This window comes from Haliaeetus albicilla, chromosome 21, assembly GCF_947461875.1.
Source record: "Haliaeetus albicilla chromosome 21, bHalAlb1.1, whole genome shotgun sequence".
Taxonomy (NCBI): Eukaryota; Metazoa; Chordata; class Aves; order Accipitriformes; family Accipitridae; genus Haliaeetus; species Haliaeetus albicilla.
The window spans coordinates 15,509,061-15,534,594 of NC_091503.1; the positions used below are offsets into that span (position 1 = coordinate 15,509,061).

At 40.3% G+C, this 25,534-nt stretch overlaps 1 protein-coding gene across 12 annotated transcripts in view; it reads left to right on the forward strand.

Annotated features, from left to right (window-relative positions):
• Window positions 1-25,534, forward strand: part of FARS2 (phenylalanyl-tRNA synthetase 2, mitochondrial) — a 249,560-nt gene that overhangs the window by 155,480 nt on the left and 68,546 nt on the right. For all 12 annotated transcript variants that reach the window (XM_069809022.1, XM_069809029.1, XM_069809018.1 and 9 more), the window contains one exon: window positions 13,274-13,425. In XM_069809022.1, coding sequence (XP_069665123.1) covers window positions 13,274-13,425 — 152 coding nt within the window. The remainder of the gene's footprint in view (window positions 1-13,273; window positions 13,426-25,534) is intronic.

Here is a 25,534-nt window from a genome sequence, read left to right on the forward strand (position 1 = left end):
GGAGTGCCACGGGGGTTTTTGGAAGCTTGCAGTATGAAATACCAGTGTCTGCACATGGAAGATGTCCTCCCTTTTGACTGCAGGTCCAGTCAGAGACAGCAGTTGAAACTTCTCTCCGTTTAAAGCATTTTGTTGGTTTTGTGACTGCTCTGTACCACTTATTCCCAGAACGTTGGTTCTCACACTATCAGGATGGGAAGCATAATTTTTTGTTCTTTCCCATGTACTGTTCTGCTCTGCTGTTCCAGTTGTACCACAGCAGCTACTTCGGTGGCTACACTGTGAGGTGGATGAGGGACCCTTTTTCCTCTGTGATTCCTTAAAGACCTGTCAGTTCCCTGATCCACTTCTCAGTGTTGCCCCATGTCTGCAGCACAACTGAGGAGACAGCACTTTCTTTTTGGAGGCAGAATAAAACCAGAAGTGACTGGGGAAAGATGGGACGGAAAAAACCTGTAAGGTGGCTTTGCCACTGGATAGTGTGCCACAGCACTGTGGCCTGCATGCATGAGCAGCACAAGGGAAAGGTCATGGATCAGTGAGGGAAGTGAGCAGCCTGGGTCAAAAGAGGAGTCTTTTCTAGACTGGGAGTCTTCTACCTTTTCCTTCTATGTACCTCGGACATCCAGAACCTCAGTCCCGGAGGAAAGAAGGAAGTAACTGAAAGAAAAGTCAAGGACTAGAGAAGAAAGGACAGAGTAACTTCAATGAAGACATACAGCTGTTCTTGTTGAAAGTTTTTTTTGTCGCTTAAATTCCAATAGTGGCATCCCAAGTGAAACACAGCTGTGCAATGTTCACGAGATCCAAAAGCCACTGAGTCTGTAGACGTGTCCCATGGATTTCAAATTGGGCTCTCCATATCTTCCCAAACAGGTGTTTGCCATTGTCCTTCCATGCAATAAATGTAAAAATACTTTCACATAGAAAAAGGAATGTTACCTGTTCAAAAACAAATGAAAGAGTCAAGATCACTTTTGTTTTTTCTTACACTTTCTGTAGTCTGGAATGTTGGAACAAAATGGCAGAAACCCAGCCTCTCAGAAGCCTTCAGGAGTGATAACATTCACAGCATATCCCATGAAAGGCTTTGGCACAAGCGAAAGAAAAAAACTAGTGCCTGAAGAATGTCCATCTGAGGTGTGGCTGAATTTAGAGCATGTTGTTAGTTTAGAGGATGATGGGTAAATACATAGAGAATGTGGTATACCCAGCAGGTGTGTCATCAATACAAGTGAAAGAGATTCCCTGCAACTGGGAACAGACCACCAGGGACTTCCTTCCAATTTGTTTTTAAACAAAAACGAGCAGCTGTAGCCTTGAATGAATTTTGAGCTCACCCCAGCATGATGTAAATAAAAAATTAATTTGCAGTTACGAATGCTGCTGCAATGTACAGTTATTGTCAGTAGAATAATTTTGCTGATGATGTCTTTTTCTTTTTTTTTTGTAGGCAAAAGCCAATGCAACCCAGTCAAAGTACACCTGATACTATTTATATGATTACTTAGCAAAAAGTGTAATAAACTTCAAAAAGCATGTGTTACTGTGGTTTGCTCTGATCTCTAAACCTCATATATTCGCAGTTTGACTGGTTGAGGCTCTTTAAAACAAATAGCTCACAAATGAGTAATTCTGCTGCTGAATATATCAACTGATCTTTATTGCATCCCAAATGATGAAGTATAATGGTTATACAAAATGCTTAAATAAGCCATGGAGCAATTTCCAGCAGTGATATATATGCTGAAACCCACATTAAATTAATATTAGGTGAAGGAGTAAACCTGGAAATCTAAAATAACAATAGATTTCATATTGGTTATGTGAAGCTATGAGAACCAGCTGCTGGTTTTGGCAGGAATCCACAGATGTTCAGAGCTTTCAGTCTTACTGCCCACAAAAGTATGTAGCTAGTAAGGAGGATAACTCTTACACTTTTGCCAATATTTTTCCAATATTGGTTTAACTACAGTGTGGTGAATAGAATTCTGGCTAGGAAGATGGTACAGTAACTATCTTGACTTTAGTCTTTGGCCCTGACCTGAGTAGTGACTCAAATTTCCCTACTCAAGAATTCTGTTTTCCATGCTGTTTACAGCTGTAGTTGTCTTGTACCTGCTGCCTCAGCATGTCTTCTCCAATACTGTCCTAGGGCAGAAAGTTCTTCAGGACAGGAGCTATCATTTTGTGTTCCATCTCCCTAATGGGACCCTGGTTTCTGACTGGCAGTCCTAGGTAATTATCACAATCTGAATATCTGCGTGCCTACAGCAGGGTTAAATGCATCTTTTGAGTGTACATTATACATTTGATGTTAAGAATATGCTCCTGTTTAAAATGTGCCTAAGCACTTATAATATGCAAGTGTGTGTCTTCAGAGATACAGGTATGTATTGGTATGCATACACAACCACAGAAATATAAATGAGGGGTGAGGGGGTGGGGGGAGATCTTGAAACCAGCAGGAAATATGCTTTAATTCTTTTTACCAGTTTTGGATAAAAGGATGGGTTTTGTCATAGATGAGTTTACTTGATAGCTGTTTTAACATTTGTGCTGATGTTTTACATGCAAAAGATAAATCTTGCAAAGAGCTTTTGATAAAGTGGTCTCTGAAGTCATGCCTAATCCCCTACAGTTTTTATCTGCATCATGATTAGCCATTGCAGCTCAGCTGTAGAGTGTCCTAGGAAATGAGGGCTGGGGAGAACAGTCTGGGTGCATGTGTGCGTATGTGTGAACAGGAGCACCTTTTGAAGTACATGGTGTTAATAAAAAACCCCTGATTTTCAGCTGCCGCTTCTCTGATCAGAATATGAATTAGGCTACAGAGAATAGCCAAACAACAGAAGGCACAGTTGGGAAGAACCGTGTTATTCTTACCATACCCGTCCTCAATTTCCTTTATCTTGCTAGTGTAAGAGATACATGGACCATAGTAGTGACAGCCTAAAACAAAATGTGGCAAGTTAGTAATGCTTTGGGGTGCATATGCTGTAGAGGATTTGGTTTTGCAATTTTCTAAAAATTAATAATGGGAAGAAATCACCTCTTTTGAGGATTTGAGGATTGCTTACATCCTCCTGCACATGTGTTAAAACCAGTTTGCATAATTATTCCCACATGTAACCTGTTCTCCTGAATAAGAAATAGTGAACCCATTTTCTGATTCTTGTAAAATAAGGAAAGGTGTTAAAGAAATACCTGTTTTGCACACGGATTCTGCTTGTTGAGATTTAAATGTTCTTTACATTTTGTCATTGCATCCTTAAATGCTTAGTGTGCTTCTTGTGCTTTTTTGTGCTTTGTCTGTTTTTGGCTTATGGCTTCTCTGTAGTTTTCTAAGTATTGTTATTCTTTAACAAGAGTACAGCTTTAGGAATGCTCAGGGTCAGCCTGAAAGGAAAAATTAAAGGCTTTTCTCCCTCTTCTGGGTATTGGACAAGTAAGTAGAGCCTTTCATTTCTGTTTCTCTGTAGCTTGCCTAGTGTTTTTTAAAGTTAGATACTGGTTTTACCTTGCTACACTACCCTGGTGTTTTATTATTGGTTTTGCACTTTGGAGGTTGCGATTTGTATGAATTTAATACTTAAGGGGGAAAAAAGTGAAATTGGCCATTCTGGAAACTAAAGTACTGGATTTTGTCAAGAGTCATTGCAACTTGGGCAGTTTCCCCAAGTGAAGAAGGAAACCCAGCTATTTTAGTGGCACTGGAAATCATGAAGAATATTTCAAAACCACCAGTAATCTGCTCAGGTAAACTGTATGTGGCAGTTGGAATCTTTTAATTTCCTAGGGAGCATAGATTTTTATGATGCAGTACCTACAGTAGCATTTGCCAGATGATACAGATTAGCTCATAAGTCTGAGAAGCGTAGAAAGATGAGGACGTTCCTTTGTAGCATAGCAATGTCCAGGGCATTATGTGAAGTTGCTGCTGGCCTAGAAATATGAATCATCATTGCTGTTGTCCTGGAAATCTCTATGCTTTTTAGGAAGAAAAGAGAAGAAAAAACCAAACCCAGCTTGTTAGGTGGGAAGAAGGACTTTTTCAGGTGTTGCATGTGCCTGTAAGATTTGTGATGCCAGCTTATTTTGGTGCAAGTTATATTCAGGTGTTCTGGAGATTCTGCTATTTAAACAATAACTCTCTGGAATGGTGGATTTAATGAGCAGAAAAGGAAATATAATCAACAGTGCTTTATATGAGATTTTTCATCTAAGCTGAAATAAAATGTTGGGTGCAATTTGTTGCCATTGTTATGCTATGTATTTGGAAGAAATACATCTTCATATTGCTGCAGTCTCTTTCCAAATACTTGCATTCTTTATTTAGATATAAATCTTTTATATGAATTGTTCATGTGTGCAGTATTTTACCCCACTGAGCTATTCATCTCAGCATTATTATTAAGCATAATGAGAAAAGCATACAAACTAAACCATCAGAAAGGAGGAAGCCTGACTTCTGAGCATGGCAAACACTGAATGCCTGCAGTAACCAATGCCTTCTGCAGGAATTGCAGGTGCTCAGCCTTGCTGAAGAAGAAATTCTTAGTATCTGCTGAGAAGTTAGGTTTCTGCTGACTTATACCAGTTTTATCACCTGTTCCTTGCAAGCATGGTAGATACTTTTTAGAAAAGTGCAGGAATGGTACATACAGTCTTTATTCATTGATGGTTTGTTTTCTGAGGTGTCTTCTCTGCCCTTTTTACCCCTGCTACAAAAAAAACTGATAGAGTGATTCTCCCTGTGGGGTGGGAGATTTGGGTAGGAAGGACAGAAGGAACATGGACAGCCTGTGCAAAAGGCAGTCCTAAGTGTTGATTATTAGATTTGGTGTGAGAATCCACTTACCATTTCGGTGATTCCACATCACTGGATTCCTTCTCCAGGACACAAGCTTGCTTTTTTCTATAGACACCACCACAACATAATGAATAGATTGTCCTATCTGTTCCCTTTTGTGTCGTAACAGTTCTCTGGTAGAAACTGCTCAAAAGGAAAAGTGATACCAGCAAAAGCGTTTCTTGGCTTTTAGTTGTTTTGCAGTGATACATGTGTGTTTGAAATGGGAGATTAGCTCCACGAAACCAGCTAGCTCAGTAGGCTGTCAACTGGGAGGTTGGGGAAGAAACATAAGAAGAATACATATTTTTCCATGGTAGACCTAGAACTGCTATAGTAACATGTCAAGCTAATCTCTTCTTCACCCTGGTGCTTTCAAAAGGGGGTTGTAAGAAGATGAGATGTGGGAGTGCGTAGTAGACACACATCCCTTTTGGTGGTTCTCCCTGTGAGTCCTATCTGTTCTATGGGAATGAGAAATTATTTTTGACTAGTCAAGCACAGGGCAGAAAGTCCATCACCAGTATTTAGGAATCATTTGTATTTATCTTTTGGTAGTTTTTGTAAACGGATCACAAGTGGCAAGGCATATCCAAGTGCCCAAGTGCATGGGTATCTGGAAATATCTCTCTGCTGTGTACACTGCAACAGCCCTGCTTTTAATAGGATTAGGTCAATCCTTTCAATTTCTTATGTCTTTCCTGTGCTTTTTCAACTCCTTACTAATCATATAAAAATAATATTTTCAGTGGCAATAGAAGTGATCCTTCTGTGTCCGGAAAGCATCTCAAAAGCCATACATTGTTTCTCAGTTTTTTGACCACAGGTCAGTTTAAAATACATATTTGCACTCAGAGAAGTGTGTGGTGGCTTTAAATTTGGAGTGTTGTCCATGACAAGTTTAAATGAGCTTGACTTTAAAATAAAATGCTTGCAATTTAAAATACTCCTGTGCATAAGAATACAGTGTCCGTTTCTGGTGGGACCACAGAGGCTTAATAACTAGCAGTACTTTTGGATGAACATGTTTAACAGTAAGCTTTCTACTCACTCATTCTGCCACAGCACCAGTCCTCTTGTGCATTCTTGCTGGTGCTTGGAAAAGGTGGAGTATCTTATGTAAGAACTTTAATCTTTTCATTGGCTGTTACCCATCTTAATTTTTCAGTGTCATATTAGGTATCGACTTTCCTTTGTCAGGCAGGCTCCTCTGTAATAAGGTGTTACTTTTACCATGCAAGAAAAGTTGTATTTGTTCTTGTGCATGTGCCCATGTGTGTGCATTTCTGATGAATCTTTGGCATATTTTTCTATTCAAAGGTGCTTCACTAGCATTGGAAAAGGTGAGTAAATGAGGTGATATGAAGAGCTACTCGGTGACCACTTAGGTGGAATATAAGCAATTAAACTCCTCCTGTTTTGCACTTTCAGGGAACCTGTAATATGGCTCAAGAGAGAAACTCTTACCTTCAACAAGACCCCATAGGGCTTTGCTTAGGTGGGAAGGGGACAGAGCTCAGATGGTGGTGTGCAGAACAGAGAGGGATCTGATCCACAGATTTGGCCAGGCACAAAGCTGTACCTCCTGCCAAGGGGCTGCAGCCACTTCATCCCACGTTGAAGGCTGAGACTTACCTAGAAAGACAGTCTGTGCCCCATGGCACCTCCCTGCTCAACCTGGATCTAGAATGGGTGTTTTACCTTTGAGAACAGTTTAATTTACCGTGTTTCTTGATAACATTGTTTTCTTTCTTATATTTTTGGCAAGGTACTTCCTGTATTTCCATACTTCCATGATTGCTTTTCCCCAGGGATGAGGGAGGTAAAGGCAAAGGGAGTGCTTTGCCAAGGTGAGGAACAGCAATGACTTGTAACCCAATGCTGTTTTAATTGTTCAGGCTGCTGCTGACAAATAACCCAGTCTTTCTACAAAATGTATGATTTTCTTCAAGGTACTGATCTTTAGAGGGGAGTCTGACATCCCTCCCCCTTTTTCACCCCCATGAAGGGCTGTGAACTGCACTAGTTGGAGTGGAAACTGGGATATTATTTGATTGATTCAACCTGTGGGTGTATGTTGGCAAGTCCAGTCAGCTGCAGTATCTGTAGGCAAATGCTCCTTGTGGCCAGTGGTAGCTTTCACTTGGGTTCTCGTCTCAAGTGAAAGAGCAGGGTAGGAACCAGGGCTCCTAAACACAGCTTAGAAATCAAGCATTTCCATCAACAATGACAACTTAAAACCTTAGAAATGGAAAGGAATCAGGTTGGTTAGAAAGTAAGAGAGGAAAATGGGGATGGCTGTGGGAATGGTTGGGCAATCCTTCCCCTTCCCCCAGCCCTAGAGCCCCTAGAAGATTTGATTGCATAGTACTGCTGCCATGCCTAAGAGCAGTTGTATCTAAGGTGGTGTACATCCAGATCTCTTCAGTATCTCAACGTCTGTATGCTATCCTTCATACTCGCATTAAGATGAGAAATCACTAAACTAGAAAAAGAAAGGAGATTTGGTTTGGTAATATCATCATTACCAGAATGCCATGAAAGAAGCAATTTTCTTAATGAGAAAAGACCTGTTATGCTATACCTAACCATCCAGCTCAAGTCTGCTGTCTCACATGATGGCAAACAGCAAGTGCTTGGAGAACAGCAGAACAGCAGAGCAAGTATGAAAATAGTGTGATCGTTCTAGACTTTTACTGATCCTGCTTAAAACCATGAGACAGTTGCTGAACCAAAAATGCAGTTGGATCACTCTGTTTAATAGTGACTGGAGGCCCTGTCCGCCATGAATTTGTTTGGTCCCTTTTAGTTCCATGTAACAGGTCCTTGGTTATGGTATGCACAGTGCGGAAAAAAAATTCACCCTTTAGTTAATTTGAAACCTGATGCCTCCTTTACTTTCTCTCCTCTTTTCCTCATGCTTCTGTGAGAAATAGTGAAGGGTATTTCCCTATTCACATGGAATGAATTAATGGTTTGAAGCCATTTGGGACACTCAAAGGCACTCATATGATATTCAAACCCAGGACAGAGCCTTCTCACCCATGCATAAAAAAACCCTCCTCCACTCAAAATGGTCTATGTACAAGCAGAGTGCCTGAAATCCAGGAAGCACATGATGTTCCCATGGACACATGGTGTTCCCTGTACCTGCATGTGAGCTTGCAGAGGTGAAGGGCTCTGGGGGGAGCAGACTGCTGTCCAAAAAAGGGCTGATCATACTTGTGTGTTCATTCCTTGAGAAGCTCGGAGCGCCACTGGAGGCTAATGTCCGTCAGCCATTCCCTGCAGGACAGTGTAGTGCATCAATACCAAACTGGTCCATTTGCTTTAGATTTAAGAGCTTAATCCCAGAACATATCTGTATATCTGCTTATCAGACTTTATAGAAGTTCTCTGTTGAAATTTCTCCATTTCCTCCTTTGGATATCTGTGTGTGTGTTTACACATAAATGCATATGTGTGTATACATGTATGAACATATAGAATTTACTATATATAACTAAGAAAAAAATTGATTTGGTGAAGGGAAGGGTAGAAAACTTATCATAATGGAACATTGTGACTGCAAATTTTAAGCCATGACAAGCCAAGAAATTCAGAATTATGTTTCCTGCAGCAACCGTAATTTGTCTACGCTGGTCATAAATACACAAGTGTAAATTTAGGCGCATACACACAAATACAGGAAACTTCATTATGTGCAAGGGGACTAAGTTACAGTTGTAAATTTGCAAATTTGAATTTCATGCCTGTTACGTGTTTAAATTTCCTATGATAACACTGAATTAATGTAGTTCCACCATGGATTAAGAAATGCTTAGCTATTACAGGACTGTAGCTTTCATTTTGATGAGACTATGACGTTGCATTAAAACTGTGTAGTTTATGTACATATTTCTCCAAAACATGGGCAATGCAGGACTGTTAAAGCTTGACAGCCGCGATGCTGCTAAGTCTCATATTTTTCTGACTCAAACTGGTGATGGCAGTAAAGCGTGGCTGGCTTTTTAATAGTTTGGCTGCTGTGGAGTTGCTAACCCAGTTTTTGGTACCTGTCGTTGTTAACCTTGCGTTTGTGTCGCCACTGTCAAAATAGTACAGCTTTTTCCTTTGCCATGTTTGTCGCTTGTTAGTTGTGTCCCCCCATTGTGTCTTCAGCCGGCAGCAGGGAGGGAACTGAGCAAACAGCCACAGCACAAAACTTTTCCTGTCCCCTTGGCATGTTGCACTCATGGTCACTGCATCTGGGAAAATGTGTTGTGTTTTTTTTTTCTTAATGCCAAATATTTGTGGAAAGCACTAAGGTTCATCCTGGTTTTCAGGACTGTGGGCTATAGACACTCTGGCCTTGTGCTGGCTCATTCGCTGGCACTGTCTGTGCGTTATCCTCTGGAGGTGGGGGCTTCTGCCATGTGTTGCATTTTCTCTCCCGTGCAACTGTGAGGTATCTGGATCCAGACTAGCTGATGATCCTTTGCTGTGTGTGGACAAACAGAGACTACGCTTTACAGTGACCACTTGATTCCTCCCGCTGTCCAGAGTAGTGCCCTGGTGTGGCAACGTACGCAGAGCCCAAGTATTTGCTATTTTATGCTGACAGATGAGTTCCGGTGGATCCTGTTGCTGCTTAAGATAGCTTCCCCCAATGCCTCAAGCTGCTGCAATACTTCATCCAGCATATATTATCATAAACAACTGAAAGTGGCAAATTTCAGCTGACTACAGTGGGCTGTGAACTGCAGTGGTGGAGGAATGAGCATGTGATTGTTTTATCAGCGGCTGCAGGGGCAGTAATCTTGGACAGAAAGGTAGAGCAGAGGGCTGGGGATGAGGAATGCCCTAAACTATCACAAACACATGTAGAAGAGTCACAGCCCTGAGATTTCAGTGATGCGCTCTTCAGGTACATCTAGGCACAGGCAAGGCAGGCTGGCACAGCAGGCTTACAGCACTGGTGTCCAGCTACTCATTTCTATACTAAAATTAGCATCCTGAGAGGGAAAAGCTTGCGGTTTTAGCAAGTACTTGGCTTATTTATTAGCCAGAGAAGGAAGTGTGGCTAATGACTAGTAGAAATGTATCATTGAGGGTGGATCATCATACAGTTCCATTTCATTATTAAAAAAAATGATAGTAATTCAGTACTCCTAAATGCTTGTACCTTGGGTGATTGAAAAATGTGATATCATTATTTGCAATATTCCCTACAACATAGGCTCAGTGGAGTCTTGTAGATAGTGTAATTACTGGGAAAGCACTCTTGTTTTCTGAGGCTGTTGAAAAATGTCAACGATAGTGCGCTGTAGTGTTTGAAATGCAAAGTAAACAGAACATTTAAAGTAGTGCTGTGGTGGGACCAAAGAAGTGGTACAGAGCTGTATGCGCATCATCAGTGCTGTCCACCAGGCCTGGCCAGCACCTCGCAGCAGCACACTGCAGGTGGGATCAGTTCTACCTTTTCCTAAACTTCTTTTCAGTTCCCCAAAAACCTAAGGGGGGCAGTCAGGCAGTAGAAGGAGGGATGGTGGGGCTTCCAGGCTTGGGCAGTGTGCTAGGAGTCAGCCAGCACGCAGGCAGCGGAGCCAGTCAGTGTCCTGTTAGCTTCTCCGAGCACTATGCTGGAGCACACCTAAGTTGTGAAGAGGATGTAGCTGGGACTGGCGGCTGGAGATGACAGCAGAGTGTGGGAAGAACACACTACTCTCAACGGGAGCCTCTAAAGTGCCTGTAAATTCATAAGGAAACAGTCTTTGGGGCTGCCGTTTGCCTTGAACCTGGAAAGGGATCAAAGTCAATGGGCTTTAGATGCTCTGTCATTAAAGGGCAGGACAGTTTAGAAAGGAGGACAGTGATGGCAACAGGATCTGTTGGACCACAGTTTGTATTTGCTGGGGTGCCTGAATACAAACTTAGTAACTTCATTTTGACCTGCCAGTCGGAGACTCTTGTCCTATCTTCTTCGCATTTTAGGTGTAGCTAATAAACAATTATGTAGCTCATGTAGCTCTACAACAAACAGATCAATACATTTGAGAACTAGGAATTTTATCCTTATACTAAATTTAGTGTTGATACAATACTTACTGCAATGATATTGACTGCAGCCAGGTGGTGAAGGGACAGTATAATACGGGATTATGGCCTTGCCTTTTACCATAAAAGATTTTTCTGCATTATGAGGCTATGAGAAAAGGTTAGTACCTAATAATAAAAAAGCTACACTTACTGTTTTAAGCATTTGTCCTTCCAGTCTTTGTAACGCACACAAGTGTACACACATGTGTGCACACACAAAATTACAACAATTCTCTATCTAGGCTAATAACACCATGGACTGAGTCAAAGAAGCAGTTTTCTTGTAGACTTGATAATTCAGGAGGGCCAGACCCTACAGTTTATTACATCTTTGAGTAACTTTGCTCACATGGAATTTGGTGACATAGATAATGTAAGTCAGACTGTTCCAGGTACATTTGCAAGGTCTAGCCACATTGGGTCCTTGTGTACATCACATTTTAAGTGGGAAAGAGAATGCTGTTTTCATGTGCCTGACATAATCCTGCTTCTTTTGAAATTAATAGCAAATACTCACTCACGATGAATTGTGGGTACTCTGCTCCTTTCAGGGTTTAGGATGTTACTGAGTTACTTGAACATGTACTTATTTTTCTTTAGTGTCGTTGTACCTGTAGGAATGAAAGTAGGCACCTGCCCAAATGGAGGAGTCATGGTTAGGCTCATGAGCCACATCTTCTGGTTGAATAATTATATGTCCTGAAGGTGGGAGGTTCGGTGAGTTTTGGATTAGTCCCCACAAGCTTTGAAGTGTGTTCAGTAGGTTTCTGAAATATAGCAGTGGTAAATATAGTGGTAGATAGGAGTGAGGTGAGAATATAGGGGTCTACTGCAGGATTGTAACTTTATTTACACTAACACATGTATCAGGCTGTTGACTGAGGAGTATCTCCAGCATTTGCAGCTGTGACTTTTGTATAGCAGAGGAGATATTTACATTTCATTCATTAGTGTTTTATCAAAAGCTCTTGTGTGGTGGATTTATTGTGCAAGTTTTTTTTAATTTGGTGTGCAGAATATGAATTTATTTGACAAGTTTATTCCTTTAACAAGTTGGATAATCATTTGTGATTCACAATTTTATTCACTGGGGGGTTATTAATTTAAAACTTGCACTGTATTCCTTATCAGATATTTATTGACTGGTTTACACTGTACAGAACAGGATTTGAGTAAATCAGCATGCTGTAAATTTGCCTTTTTAACAGGTTTATGGCTTTAGCAGGTATTCACTTAGGATTTCACTGCTCCATCATAAAACATTCCCAGGCATGGAATACATTTTTGAGTGAGATAATATACTGTATAGACCAAGGTGTACACATCAGCTGTCATATACATATAAGCAAAATAAGAAAAGATGTTTTCTCCTGCAGACCCCAACAATCTTGCGCAAAAGTACTTATTCCAAATTTCAACTGCAGTGTATTAATGGGAGGCAGAAGTAAGGTATTACATGGTCTAGAGGGCATGAAAGAAGAGCATTACCATTTCCTTTTGGTTCAGAGGGGGAAACATCTTAGCAAAGGCGAGATCTGAAACTCATTGACTCTGGGGAAGTTTCATCAAAACTGAAAAATTAATAATTATTTTGTTCTCTTTCTCTTCCTGTTTTTGCAAATAACAAGTTACAGTGTTCTGACCATGAGACGAGGTCTTTCTGTCTGCAGCAAAGATGCCCCTTTATGTTTAAGAGTCTGTTGTGGTACTTGTGGAACTACTAATTATGCTAACAGCAATACTTTTTTTTGTTGTAGATGTTTGGATGTCTATAAAAACCACAGGGAAGTGAACTGATCCCTCTTTTTAAGCCAAAGTGTGTTTCTTATTGTAGCCTTCTAATAAGGCAGCACTGGCTGATAAGACTTTCTTAGAAATTGGACAGTATGAATGATAAACATATTGTGTTATATAAGAATTATATAAAATACATATCAATTTTATACATTAATGCGATAAGAATTTTTGAATCTGTAAAAAATCTGAAAAATGCTTTTTAAAAGTGCAATTCTACCCGGTGAATAATCATGTTAAAATGATCTCTTCCTTTTAAAGAGCTCTCATCCAAAACTCTATCTATTCAGGCTCATAAGTGCTGATTTTAGCAAACAAAACAAGTTTTTTCTTCTGAATGAATGAATCAAAGTGATTGTGAGGGGATCTTTAAAAGACATTTCCTAGTATAAAAACTTGCATCTCAGTTGTTTATAAGGCCAGTTTGCACTTCAAAAAGCATTTCAGAAAGCTTCTAAAATGTGTACTGCTTTATACAAGTTCAAAACAGTTGTAGGTATACCTACCAAATCCAGCCACTTATAAAGGTATGTGTTTTAATTTTTTTAGCCACTCAGCAGATATCCACCTTTGATCAATGACATCTCCTTTTGGCTGCCTTCTGAGACATACTCTAAGAATGATTTCTATGATTTGGCTCGAACCGTTGGTGGAGACCTGATAGAAAAGGTTGTCCTAGTGGATGAATTTACCCATCCAAAGTAAGTAAAACTTTTAACATGTTTTTCCTGTGGTCAGAATACAAATATTTTACTTCTGTATACCAAGAAATTCTTGATTCTTACAGTGTTTGCACATTTAAATTTTTAGCTCCAAAACATTTTTACAACACTTTTTAGAATAAATATTTTTACTTAAAAACATTATTTTATATTTCAGTTTTGTACTAGTACTGAGTTTCTGGTGTTCAGACCGCAACCCCAATGTGTTGTGCTCAGTTAATCACAGCAGCAAATAACTGCCTTCCTCAATACATCTGCCAGTGCGTGACACTCTTATCCATAACATGTCTGATATTCTTGCCCTGCTCTTTGCTGAGTGACTGGTGTTTGTCTCCTTGTTCTCTTCCTTTCTTTTTCTAGTCCTGATTCACTAGTAGACCTTTACTATAAATGTCAGGGCTAATAATGATTTGTTGCAAAATACTATTGTTGGTGTTCAACAGGGAGAAGAAAATAGACATTGTTCCTTTCTTTCTGACACTTATTTGCGCCGTTGAACAATCTCTCAGGCTTCAGAATACCTTCTTATGGATATAGCAGCACTGACAAGATCATTGGATGCACAGGTTACTTGTCCAACAGATACTATCTGTTGTCTCAAAAACTGACAAGTATCAGTTATTACATATGCACTGTTTTTCAATTTGCTGTTTCCAAATCAAGAAGTAAATATGCTGCTGGCTAGCCAACTTTCTAAAAAATGGGTTTTAAAATAATTTCTTTTCTTTAAGACTCTTTTTTTTGGTGCTGTAGAAAGGCAGGTAGTAAACCTAACTGCAGTGGTTTTTGAAGGTGATAGGAAAATGCTTCATGTTGTGCTCCGACACCTATAGTTTTTTGTTGTTTTTTTCTTTCTACATCCAGGTATTTGAACCTGTTGTTCTTTTGAATTTGATGTGTGTTGCAGACTGGATGGGTAGATTATTCTATGGCCTAGTTTTCATGGTGGTGCAGTGGATTAATATTTATTTGGTTTTTTTTTTCCTTTTTACCCTTTTTGTGTGGTGTTATATGAGACTGTTTTTGCTGGGTGAAGAAACAGAAATGCCAATGGAATTTCTGTGGGCATCTGAAAGCTTTGAGTCATTAATTCTTGAATGGTCCTCACGTGCAAATCATGCAAAAGGATCTTACCCTTATACTCAAAATGGTGTATCCAGCAGAGGAATATAGGCTAGGATAAGATAAATGAGTACTATTCATTGTAAAGAACAATAAGACCGTATCTTACAGAGAAATTCAAAAGCAAGTTTCTTGCGGGTATGGATAACTTCTTATTGTCACTGGGACTGCACCCTAATATCAGTCAGCACAAGTCCATCGACATTGAAGGCTGCTCACATGGATCCTGCTGAAAATATATTTAATGGTCTTCTATCATGATGGTTCTGATACAGTACAATCAACATTTTTTGCAAAAATTGGGATGTTAGACCCATTTTTGGAACTGGTCCTTTCCATTCATTCATGCTGAATGTTTATTGTATGTATAACACCTCTGTGTTCATGGCCACTTTTTGTCTATATTCTTCCTGGTGATACCAAACATGCAATCACCTTTGTTGTTACATCTTCTCTTGGGGGGAAAACCCTGTGTGTAGTGTAAGCAGCTCTTCCAAGGCTGAAGGTTTGGAGAAATCTTGTTCCCTGCTCCCTCAAACAGAGGCAGTATTATTCTGTGATTACTCTTGCAGCTCACTGGAGGAACCCACATACACTGAGAGCGCCTTGCCAGCAGCCCTGCATCAGTCATGGCTCAGCTCATGGGTCATGCTTCCCTTCTTTACTGAGAATATTATCTTCCATGCTAGTAGAGTGGTGAGGTAGGGACAGGATTCACTACTCTGGATTTCTACTATATGTGTTTTCTCCTTTGATATGCTTTGACACATCCTGAACATATAGCAGGGGTGACAGTTGTTCACTACAAGATCATTTCTTCCTCCACAAGGGATACACCTCTGGTTCCCTCTGTGACTTCTGCAAATAGATGGGAAGGATGACTGCTTACTGAGAATTGTCACACAGATTTAGGACTTTCCTAAATTGTCCTCTAAAGCCATTAAACCCTCACTCAGCAGACATCCAAATATGTTTTGACACTACAAGAAGGAAACATTTCTCACCTTCATGTCTGAAGAATGTGGGTGGTGACACTAATGGATTGCTGATAAGTGATGTTGTAGTCCTCTTAGTTTGTTCAACTGCTACAACAATAGAATAAATCTTTTAAAATGCCCCATTAAAAAACAGTAATTCCAAGGAGATTATGCCCCATTAAAAAACAGTAATTCCAAGGAGGTTATCTACCTCATTAAAAAAAGAATTATAGATAAAGACTGTAACATAATAGTTACTTTGCCCTTTCTCCTTAGAACAGGGTGTGTGCAGATATGTGACTTTTGCGGACCGATGACGTAAGCTGTGTAAGTTATTTTGTCTGTTCTCTGAAGCCTTTGGAAGACTGACTCTTTGGAAAGAGTGTTCTGCTTAGTCTTAATTCCAAGATAATTGTCTTGTTACAGGAACAATACAGTGGCTTCTTTAATTCAGTGTTGCAGAAAAGTCTCTGGGCACAGAAGTTAACATAAGAGATCCTCAGTGCTGCTATGGATCTGTATGTTACAGATATAGATGCTTGTAATCATTATCTTGAATTTGTAGTGATTCCGGTGTGGAAGATGGAGAAAAGTGTATAGGATAGGGAAGCCGGCAGTGCTGCTGTCTTGAATGTTAGTTACTTACAAGCAGCTTAATAAGTTCATGCTTGTAATTAATCACTTCTGGAATTTAAAATGCAGACTTTTTTCATCCTTTAAAAATACCAGTTTCATGAGGAATTAGGATATTCGGCAGTCTTATTTTCCTTCTTAAACTACCTTTCTTAGTTATAGGGCTATAAAGACTGGAAAACAGAAAGTGCTATACAAATAAAACTAATTTAGAACACAGAAAGAGGTCTTTTAATTAAGAACCTTTATAAAAGCTGTCTTTGTGATACTCTGTAGTTACCTTACAGACTTTTCTGTGGTTCAGAAACCTTTCAAGGTTCCACTGGGCTTCGGACTGTTAACCATGCTCCAGTACATTGCAATTACAGTGTGTATTAGCAGTGAAAATGTATTCCTCTACAGGGAAGAGGAAAGGAGGGAACAAAAGCATGAGACAAGTAATTGTTTAAACAAGGAAGAGATGTCTGGGAAAAAAAGTAAATCTTGATTATCTGCTGTGTAAGGTGATAATGTTGAGCCATCTTCCAGGAAAGCACAAGCAATTAAAAGATACAGCAAGCAGGATTCTCATTGCTGAAAAGCACAAATTTAGGGGAATGTCAAGTTACTGTGCTAGGGTAATTAAGAACTGTTCCAGCCTAAATGCATCTTACATAAACTTAACTAAACAAGACACAGCATTGAGGTGAACTGAGTAATGTGCAATGTGTGAAGAAAGCTTTCCAGAAAATAAACTTTTTGGTTCAGTTTAGTCTGCAAAAATTTTATTTTCTTTTCCTTACAGCTGAAACTAATTGTAAAGGATGCCAGTCCAGTGAGGCTCAATCAATTATAAAATGTTTCAAGCAGAAAGTTATTTCATACTGCAGTCGCATGTTACTTTGAGGTGGAAAAATAAGCATTCCCTATTAGAAAATAATGTACTAGCAGTAGTTGGGACATGTAGACATTTCTGTATTTATCTCTCTTGAATTTTGTCATTCCTCTAAATTCCTGTTCACCAGTGCAACAGGTAGACCACACAGAGCAAAGAAATCCATGTGCTCTGTTCTAAGCAGAGAACTGAGTTTTAGCAACTAAGTTGAAGTAGGTAGCTTTTTTTTTTGCATAAAATGATTCTGGAAACCAGGATGACTGTAGGGATGCTCAGCAAGAGTCCTCTGATCCACAAGAACTTCCTCCCTTTGCTTTTATCCCAGCAATTCCAAACAAGTCCACCTGCCCCAAACTCTTCTTTTGAATCAAAAGCATTGAACTAAAAGGAGAACATGGACTTTTCAGACGTCTGCAATCCCCACACACCTCTCCACATTACAGATGTGTGTCTGCACAAGGTATCATGTGAGAGGAGACGGCCTATGGATCTCAGCTGCCAAACAGCACTTGGGACTGTAGGCAGCTGCTCAGGGGGCGTAGATCCGCGATCAAACTGGGAAATCTGGGAACAGGAGATCCTTGAACAAGAGAGGAGCATCACCTATGTGAGATATGGCTCTTGCATTCAAAATATGCATCTGGGGGAGGGAGAGAGTAGTACGTGAGACTGAACAGCTCAGAGGATGATCCTGTCACCTGTTGATACTTTCCCATCGCCTGTAATGTAAGAGACCATCACAGACCTGTACAATGGAATGTGGATGGAAAAGTAAGGACCAGTGTCACCTGATTTTTAGGGTATTCTTGGAACCTAAATGTTGTATCAGGCTTGTCCTGATAACACAGTCATGGTGTAACTTCATCCAAGATGAATAACACAAAACGTGGCTGTAATACACCCATTATTCAGGCATATAAAGAATAAATCAGCAGATATGAAGAAAAAGTTGTGGCTTTGCTGAAAGGCCAAGGAAACTGAGTGAAACTGTGGTGGTTATGGCAAGAACAGGAGTGGGGTATCTGTAAGGCAAGCAGAACAGAGAAAAAATGTCCCTTTGCAGTGCACAAAATGTTTTCCACAGTCCATCTTGTGGATTTAAGCTCTCTCTGCTTGATGCATTAGCAGCAAACATTTAGATTTTCATACATTTGGGTTGTGGAACATATTTTTCTGTGCATGGTGTGTAAAATCAGTTCACTGTGACTTGCCTTGAGTTATTGTATGCTGCATGAGCCGTGCGACCAGCCACTGGAAAGCAGTGGCACTGTTCCTGCTGCCTGACTGAATTACTTCTTCCAAATCCTTCGAGATCTTTAAGGACCTTTAAGCATTGCTGTGCAAATACATGATGAGAGAGGATTTGTGGCTGACATTTTTCCCTTTGGAACATTCTAGTGAAAAACATTTGCAAAACCAAAGAGAATATTTTGGACTGTATTGATACTGAAGGGAGAAGAGAAAGTCAGGGGGGTTTTCCTTCCTATTGTACCCTCCATATCTTTAAGTTCAGACCTTCTACTACTCAACTTGTCTAAGCTGTCTAATCAATAGGAATGACCTTCAGAAGTTAAATCAGAAAGTAATCTCCTTTTCAGTGATCTAGACTTCTCCAGTTTCAGAAAGGAAACAGGTTTCACAGGGAAAAAGAAAGGCTGGCTGAATGGCAGTCAAAAGGTAGAAGGGTCTCTGCCCACTATGAATAAACAAATCAAAACTGCTGCCATGCAGAGAATCCATGTCTTGCATTTCTGAGACATTCAGGTAAGTATTGTGACTACACACACATGGAATTCCAGGGATGGTAATGAAAGCATACCTGTCCAAAGTAATAGAGGAAATACTGGCTAATCACACATGATAGAATATATGGTAGAAGTAGCAGTTTTTGACCTGAGTTGTCCCCGATGAAGAGGACAGATAGAGAGGAGAGCCCGGGGATAAGTCCCTGTCCCCTACAATGCAGCACCACAAAGAGAATCCAGAAATGCCGAGACTGCTTTATCTTTGTTTTGGGTGAGCCCTGCAGATGTTTTTTTCAGCTTAGCATGCTGTGTTTCCTCATCTAGGTAGCTTGCATAAACCTGTCAGGTGTGATGGCCTCACATCCTCATTCTGAAAAAGTACTTTCTGCGTTTTGCAGAGAGGTTGTTTTCGTACTGGTCTGGGACGCGATGTTTTAAAGTGTGATACTAAAATTTCTTTTTTGTTAGAAAGAGAAGGGAAGGAAGGACAGAAGGAAGGATATGCCTCCACAGCTTCCTTTGTATGGAAGATATGTAAGCAGGCTGAAAAAAGTATACAAAACTGTAATCAAGAAATGCACTGTGTCCTCAGTGGTACTTAAGAGGTAAATTTTTAATCAGAACAACTAAAAATACCCTGAATGGGCAGTGTGAAGACAGTAAGGGGGAAAAATTGATTTGCTGCATTTTGATGGCTATGCTGTTAAAAATATAAGTGGGGAATAGGTAATAGAGGATTTATTCTTGCCTTTGAGTGAATTACTTGCACACTTCTGGGGTAAGATCTGCACATTTGTAACAGTCTGTTAAATGAAGCGAGAGGAAATGTATTCGCTGCTGTGAAGGAGGAAGGTAGGTGCACCGTGGCACCATCTTTAGAGACTTTGGGAGTACTCAGATGACCTGTGTCTCTTCTTTTCCAAATAGCGAAAGGAACGGATCTGACAGTGAAGAGTCAGATCCTATTCACTGCTGTGTTGTGTCAATGCACACCCCTAGGTCCTTGTTAGTATATAGAAAAAAGAATGTAATAACATCATTTTCCTTTTTATTACCAGGTTGTTGCACTTTTGCTTATCTAGATAGAGATCAAATCAAATACTTTTAGGTCTGTTTTATTTATTGAAGCTGGCTTGGTTTTGTCTTGCTTCTGGAACAGGTGAATTAAGCAGAATAATTCTGAAGTGCTGCTTGCTGCTAGTATTATGCAAATTAAAACAATCAGTTCAGTCCCTGAACACCTTGTTGTTCTTCAGCCTGAGCACTTTACAATTTGCTGAGGGATTCTTTGAGATTACCTTTAACTGCTGAACTGGCAAAGCCCCAGCAGCAGCTTCTCTGCAGAAAAAACAACCCAGAAGCTGCTTTTGACAGTAGCTAGCAGAGCATTGGTTTCCTATGAATGAACTGAGTTCTCCAGCTCTGGATTTTTTTTCTCTTGTTTGGTCAAATGAGTGTAAGACTAATATTTTTGCAATAGGTTAACTGTTCATGGGAGACTCTGTCAGTGGATGCTGTTTGACTTCTGAGCCTTTCTTAAGCTGTCGCTGAAGACCATATAGTGGCTAGTTAAAGCACTATAGTAGTACCCCCAGTCCCTCTTCTCTTTTCCCTCTCTTGTCCCAATCAGAAGCAGTGTCACCTGTTTTCCCTCATGAATGAGAACCTTTTCTGTTGTTTCTTTTGCCTTATGGGCTTCAGCTTAGAAAACATGCCTGTAATGGAGGTTGCATGCTTTTGAGTGCATTTTATTCCTAGTGTGTGCCTCAGGCATTCCCCTGTGCCCCAGATCCAGTGGTGTTTGCTTGCTTCACAGCTGGAGTGGCCCCAACTACCTTTTGGTTTCTTCCTCCTCCCTGCCTTTTCTCCTTTGAACAGCAGCTGTGTAGAAATAGCAGCACCATTCTCATAGCAGCTCCTGTTTAGAGGTGGTCAGGGACTTTCTGGCCAAATTCATTTAAAGACTGGGCTGCCCAGAGAGAGATGCTTTATGGAGACATTCGGGTTCTGCTCATGTCCCACCAGAGCCCAGATAATCTACCACCTGAGGGCTGAGACAGTGAGGTTTTCATCCTGGCTGCATAGAGGTTCAAAGGAGCCCGGACTTTGGCTCCGTGTCTGTAACTACAAGGTAACCCTGCCATGCTGATTGCTACATGGCTCCAGGGTGTCTTGCACTTCCAATTTTCTAGCAATCTGGATGTCCTGCTGTCCCCCATCAGGACTGAGACTGTCAGAGTTTAGCTTTCCCAGGTATCCTGCGCAGTAGCAGGGGCATTCATGGAGCACAGGGCAGCCATCTGCTAGTTTTTATTTTTGAGGAAATTGAACTGAAGAAAAGCTTTTAATTCCTCCTTTTCCTCCCCAGCAAAAACATTCCAGATAGAAAAGAATATAGAGAATTGAGTAAATATGCACATATTTTTGTTTAAAAAATACTTTTTAAGATATTTTAGAAATTCTGAATTTTAACCAGCTCTGTTCCAGCTTCTTTGTAGTACCTGCTGGGTGAAGTCGGAGATAGCAAAAATGAGCATGCACTTTTATAGCACAAGCCAGAAAGTATTGTTTGATATGGAAGTAGACCTTTTTCAGTACTATATTTATTATGTATACATGTGTAGACTTGGAATCTGTCTGCATATTTTTGTTAAGGAACGTCTTCAAAGGTTTTTAAATGCTTGGCCTAGAGCTTTTGAATTCCAGTGTGGATTCAGATACCTAAGTCTCTCAGGTTGCTTTGAAAGTTCCCCAAATAGCAGTTCCCTGCCTAAATCTGAGAGTGTCATAAAGAACTGTGAGAGGAGGGACAGAGGAGTCTGTCCTGTAGAAACAGTGTGCCCTTGAACTGTTTGGCATCTGCTTATGCTGGCCATGTCTTGCTTCATCTGCCAGAAAGATGCACTTGAAAAATACTAGTAAATGCCTTGACTTTGTTTTACAAGAAAAGAAAAAGAAAAAAAAATTTTTTAAAAGAAATTCCTTGCTTTATACAATAAAGTGTGAGTTCTTACAGCTTTTTACACAGCTTGTGACTGCCAGTTCAGACCTCTGATGCCAGTGTTTACTTGAAGACTATCTGGTGGGGGAAAAAAAAAAAAGAATAATAAACAGATCAGGAAAGACAGACTCTACCTTCCCTCCTATCCTTAGTGTTCAGACAGGCACCATACAAATAGCTGTTCTTAATGGCTCACTATTGAAGTCTGAGGTTTCCTTCAAACCACTGTATTCAAATCAATTGTGGGGCAGACAGTGTTCTGCTGTACCGTCCCTGGCTCTTCAAAGACTTCACTGAGAAAATCGTCTTCACTAACTGAAAATAATTTACTATTAATGAGCTTCAGTAGGAGTCCCATTATTCTTCTTTGGTAGGAGGCTGGTGGCTAACATGCAGGCTTGTGGGAGGATTGGTATTCAAGAAAGGAAAAAGATGAAGTAACCACAGGTTCCCATTCGAAGGGGAGGGGGGAAACACAGTCCTGAAGTGTGATGTATCACCAGTGATATTCCACAGGAAATGTAATCACCCTTCACGGGTAATGAGAAGAGAGGAAAACTTAAGTACGTAAGACAAATGTCAACTCCCTTATGTATTCAGGCAGATGCGGAGGATAGCCTTGCTGTGTAGAAAAGGGGTAGCTGGAGTCACAATGAATCTTTCTAAGAGGCTGCTCGGCTGAAGAGCTTAACCTTTCTTCATCACGTCAACCTGGAGTCAGCCATTCACCACCAGTTCTCAGATGCAGCCCAGAAATCTTTACCACAATTCCCAAAGCACTTCACAGGAGGCATCACAGGAATTAGCACAGTGATTTATTGACAAGCAGTGGGCTGGTGAAAAATGGCTAAAGGAGTCAGCTGCCACAGGATGCACAGGGGATAGCAATAGGCTTGTGAGTGCTTCTGAGTTCAGAGAAATCCTAGTGAACTGCTGTCCTTGTAGACCAGAGGATGAGACTACTCCCATGCACAACTGTTTTTCATAGTACATAATTGTGAGCATATTAAGAGTTTGAGAAGCATTGGAATGGCTGTGAGTATATCAGAGAGAGAGTGAAAGCTTTTGTAATCACATTTGTTAGACGGTAAATACTGTGCTCTCCGAAGAGCTTGAAATCAGTTTAGTCTTGCAGTGCCTTTTGAAAGTGCTCTACTCAGCAGCTAGGATGGGGTAAGAATTCACTTCATGTGAAGAGGCGAAGAATCCTTCTTTCACCTGGTGCTTTGTCCCTCTCTACTTCACATTGAAATGGTTTTCTCTGCTTTTGCCATTGCCCTGTCTCTGCCTGCCACTGCCTGGGATGCTCACCACTCTGCTCTGCTTTCTGCCTGAGGGTGAGATGCAATACCCCTCCCCTCTTTTCTTGGTCTCTACCCCTGCCCCATCCATTCTCCCACAATAACACTGTAGTTGGCCATCCTACCCCAGCAGGCTAGAAAGTCAAGGTGGCTCAGTCCTGTCAAGGCCATCAGTGATGGATGCCTGTGCTGCAGGCTGGGAATCCCTGCAAGAGAATATGGGTGAGGGAGGGAAATCTGTTTTGGCTAGGTCTCAGATCTGTGCCTGAATCTAGTTTTTCTTTAAAACAATAGACACATAATTCATATAACTTTTGTCCTACTCCTCCTTAATCAGCTTGAAATTAGCATGAAATTACGGTATGTTTGCTTTCTGTAGTGTCCTAGCAGTGTGAAGAAGCAGCAACATGTTGGTAGCTAATCCTGAGTTTCTCTCAAATTCTCTTGAATTCTTAAATGGAGATCTGCATGGGAAGGTAGAGATGGTACCATTTGCTTATCTCTTAGGAGAATCTTTCTAGCCACAGAAAGCAGCCACAGTACTGAGACAGCCACATCAAGCATTTCTTGGGATGATGGATGTTGCTGTCCTCTGTGTGTTGAGAATTGCATGTGTGCGGTGCCTGCACACATTTGCACTCATCTCCTGACAAGGCTTTCACAGAACTGTGTTGAAGCTGGTAATATGATGGCCAGGCCCCTAATTCTTAGTCTAGATTCAGCCAAACATACATCCTGTAAAGATGCCAAGATGGGAGATGAGAGGAAAAAGTCTTTATATGCCCCTCTTCACTTCCTAGTATTACTGCACAGAAGAGAGATGGATTTAGCACTGAATAATTAATCGTGCTCTTTATATTTTATGGATCCAGAACACATTTTTGTAGGGAAAAAAACCCTATAGCTAGGAAGGATTTCTTGAAGCTGAGTCAAAGCATTAAGCAGCTCAAAGGTTATTTATCTCCGTGAGGGAAAATGTCAACATTTAGGCTGAGGAAACAAGGTTTTCTTGAATTTCAGAACAAATGTCAGCATTCCTGAAACAGATCACAATATCTTCCCATTATTTGTTTTGTGCTTGATGGATATTTTAACCTATCAGTTAACTTTAAATAATCTGTTTAAGAAAATTGTTGCCAAGTTCTATCAAGTGCTAAGCGTCCTTGTCCCTGGGATAAACATGGAATAGAAATTCATGGGACTCTGCACCCCATATATGTCTGTATACTATAGAGATGGACCTGAGCTGCAAAATGTACATCTAGATGGTGACTGCTGCCGTTCTATCCTCTGGAATTCAGGTTTCTGTCCTGCTTCTATCAAATGCTGTCTGGTAACATTAATATTAACACTAACACCATGCAACTGATCTATTATTTATCAGGCATCACACAGAAATGCAAGGGAAGGGTGCCTTTTAAAAATTATTCTGAGGATGAAGAAAAGATTTATGTTTAGTATTTTCATGCCTATTAGTATATGTGTGAGACAGATGGATAGTAAGGAAATGAATGACTGTTCATACTTGTAATGTTTGAATAGTTTGTGTTCATACTTCGTGAATGAACACCAGAAAGGAGATAGATGAAGACTGATTTAATGTAGTTCTTGTGGTTTTTTTTTATTACCTTTATACATGAAGGTCTCATGGTTCTCAGCTGAGATATTGCCACCCTCATCCCATGGACCAGTGAAACAGAGGAGGCCAAACTATTAAGTCACGTGTCTGACAAGCCACAATGCAAATTTAACAGTTTTGGTCAAAACATTGCCTTCAGTTCTGTTGGGTAGATGGGATGTGTACTGAGCAGGTGAAAATCAACTAGGATTCAAGTTTTTCTTAAAGTAAATGGCTAGGTTCAATTATGCAAAGCCAAGTGTTTAACTGTGGGTTGTGTCACTTAGGCAGACATTTTTCTTAGTGTCTGCTAATGCAGATATTCCTGGGTTTGGCTTTATAAAATGAGTCCTTATTTTCAGAGCTTCTGAGTGTTAGCAACTCCCACTGAAATCACTGGGTACTGTGGGAGCTCCCAACCTTTCACAACCATGCCCTTGCTGTCATTCATAGAGTATGCAAAAAACCAAAATGTCCACAATTTAATGGGACACTATGAAAAAATCAACCTTGACATCTTTTGAGCTTTGTTAGGTATTTTTGATCACAATGCTAATTCTCCCATTCACAGTGTTTTAAGAGGTGAAGATATGTGAGTATTTCAATACACAGCTTTTGGAGGAAGATGATACTCTGATGTGAGGAGAAAAAAGGTCATTGAACATAACATAATTTCACTTGAAAAAAGGGAAGAGAATACATGAGCACTGTTTAAAAAAATTGAACATGATGAAAGAAACCAGTAGGACCATCTTTCCCCATTGTATTAGTCCAAGAGGAAACATTCAAAAAGCTAACTAAAATGTGAAGCATGGTG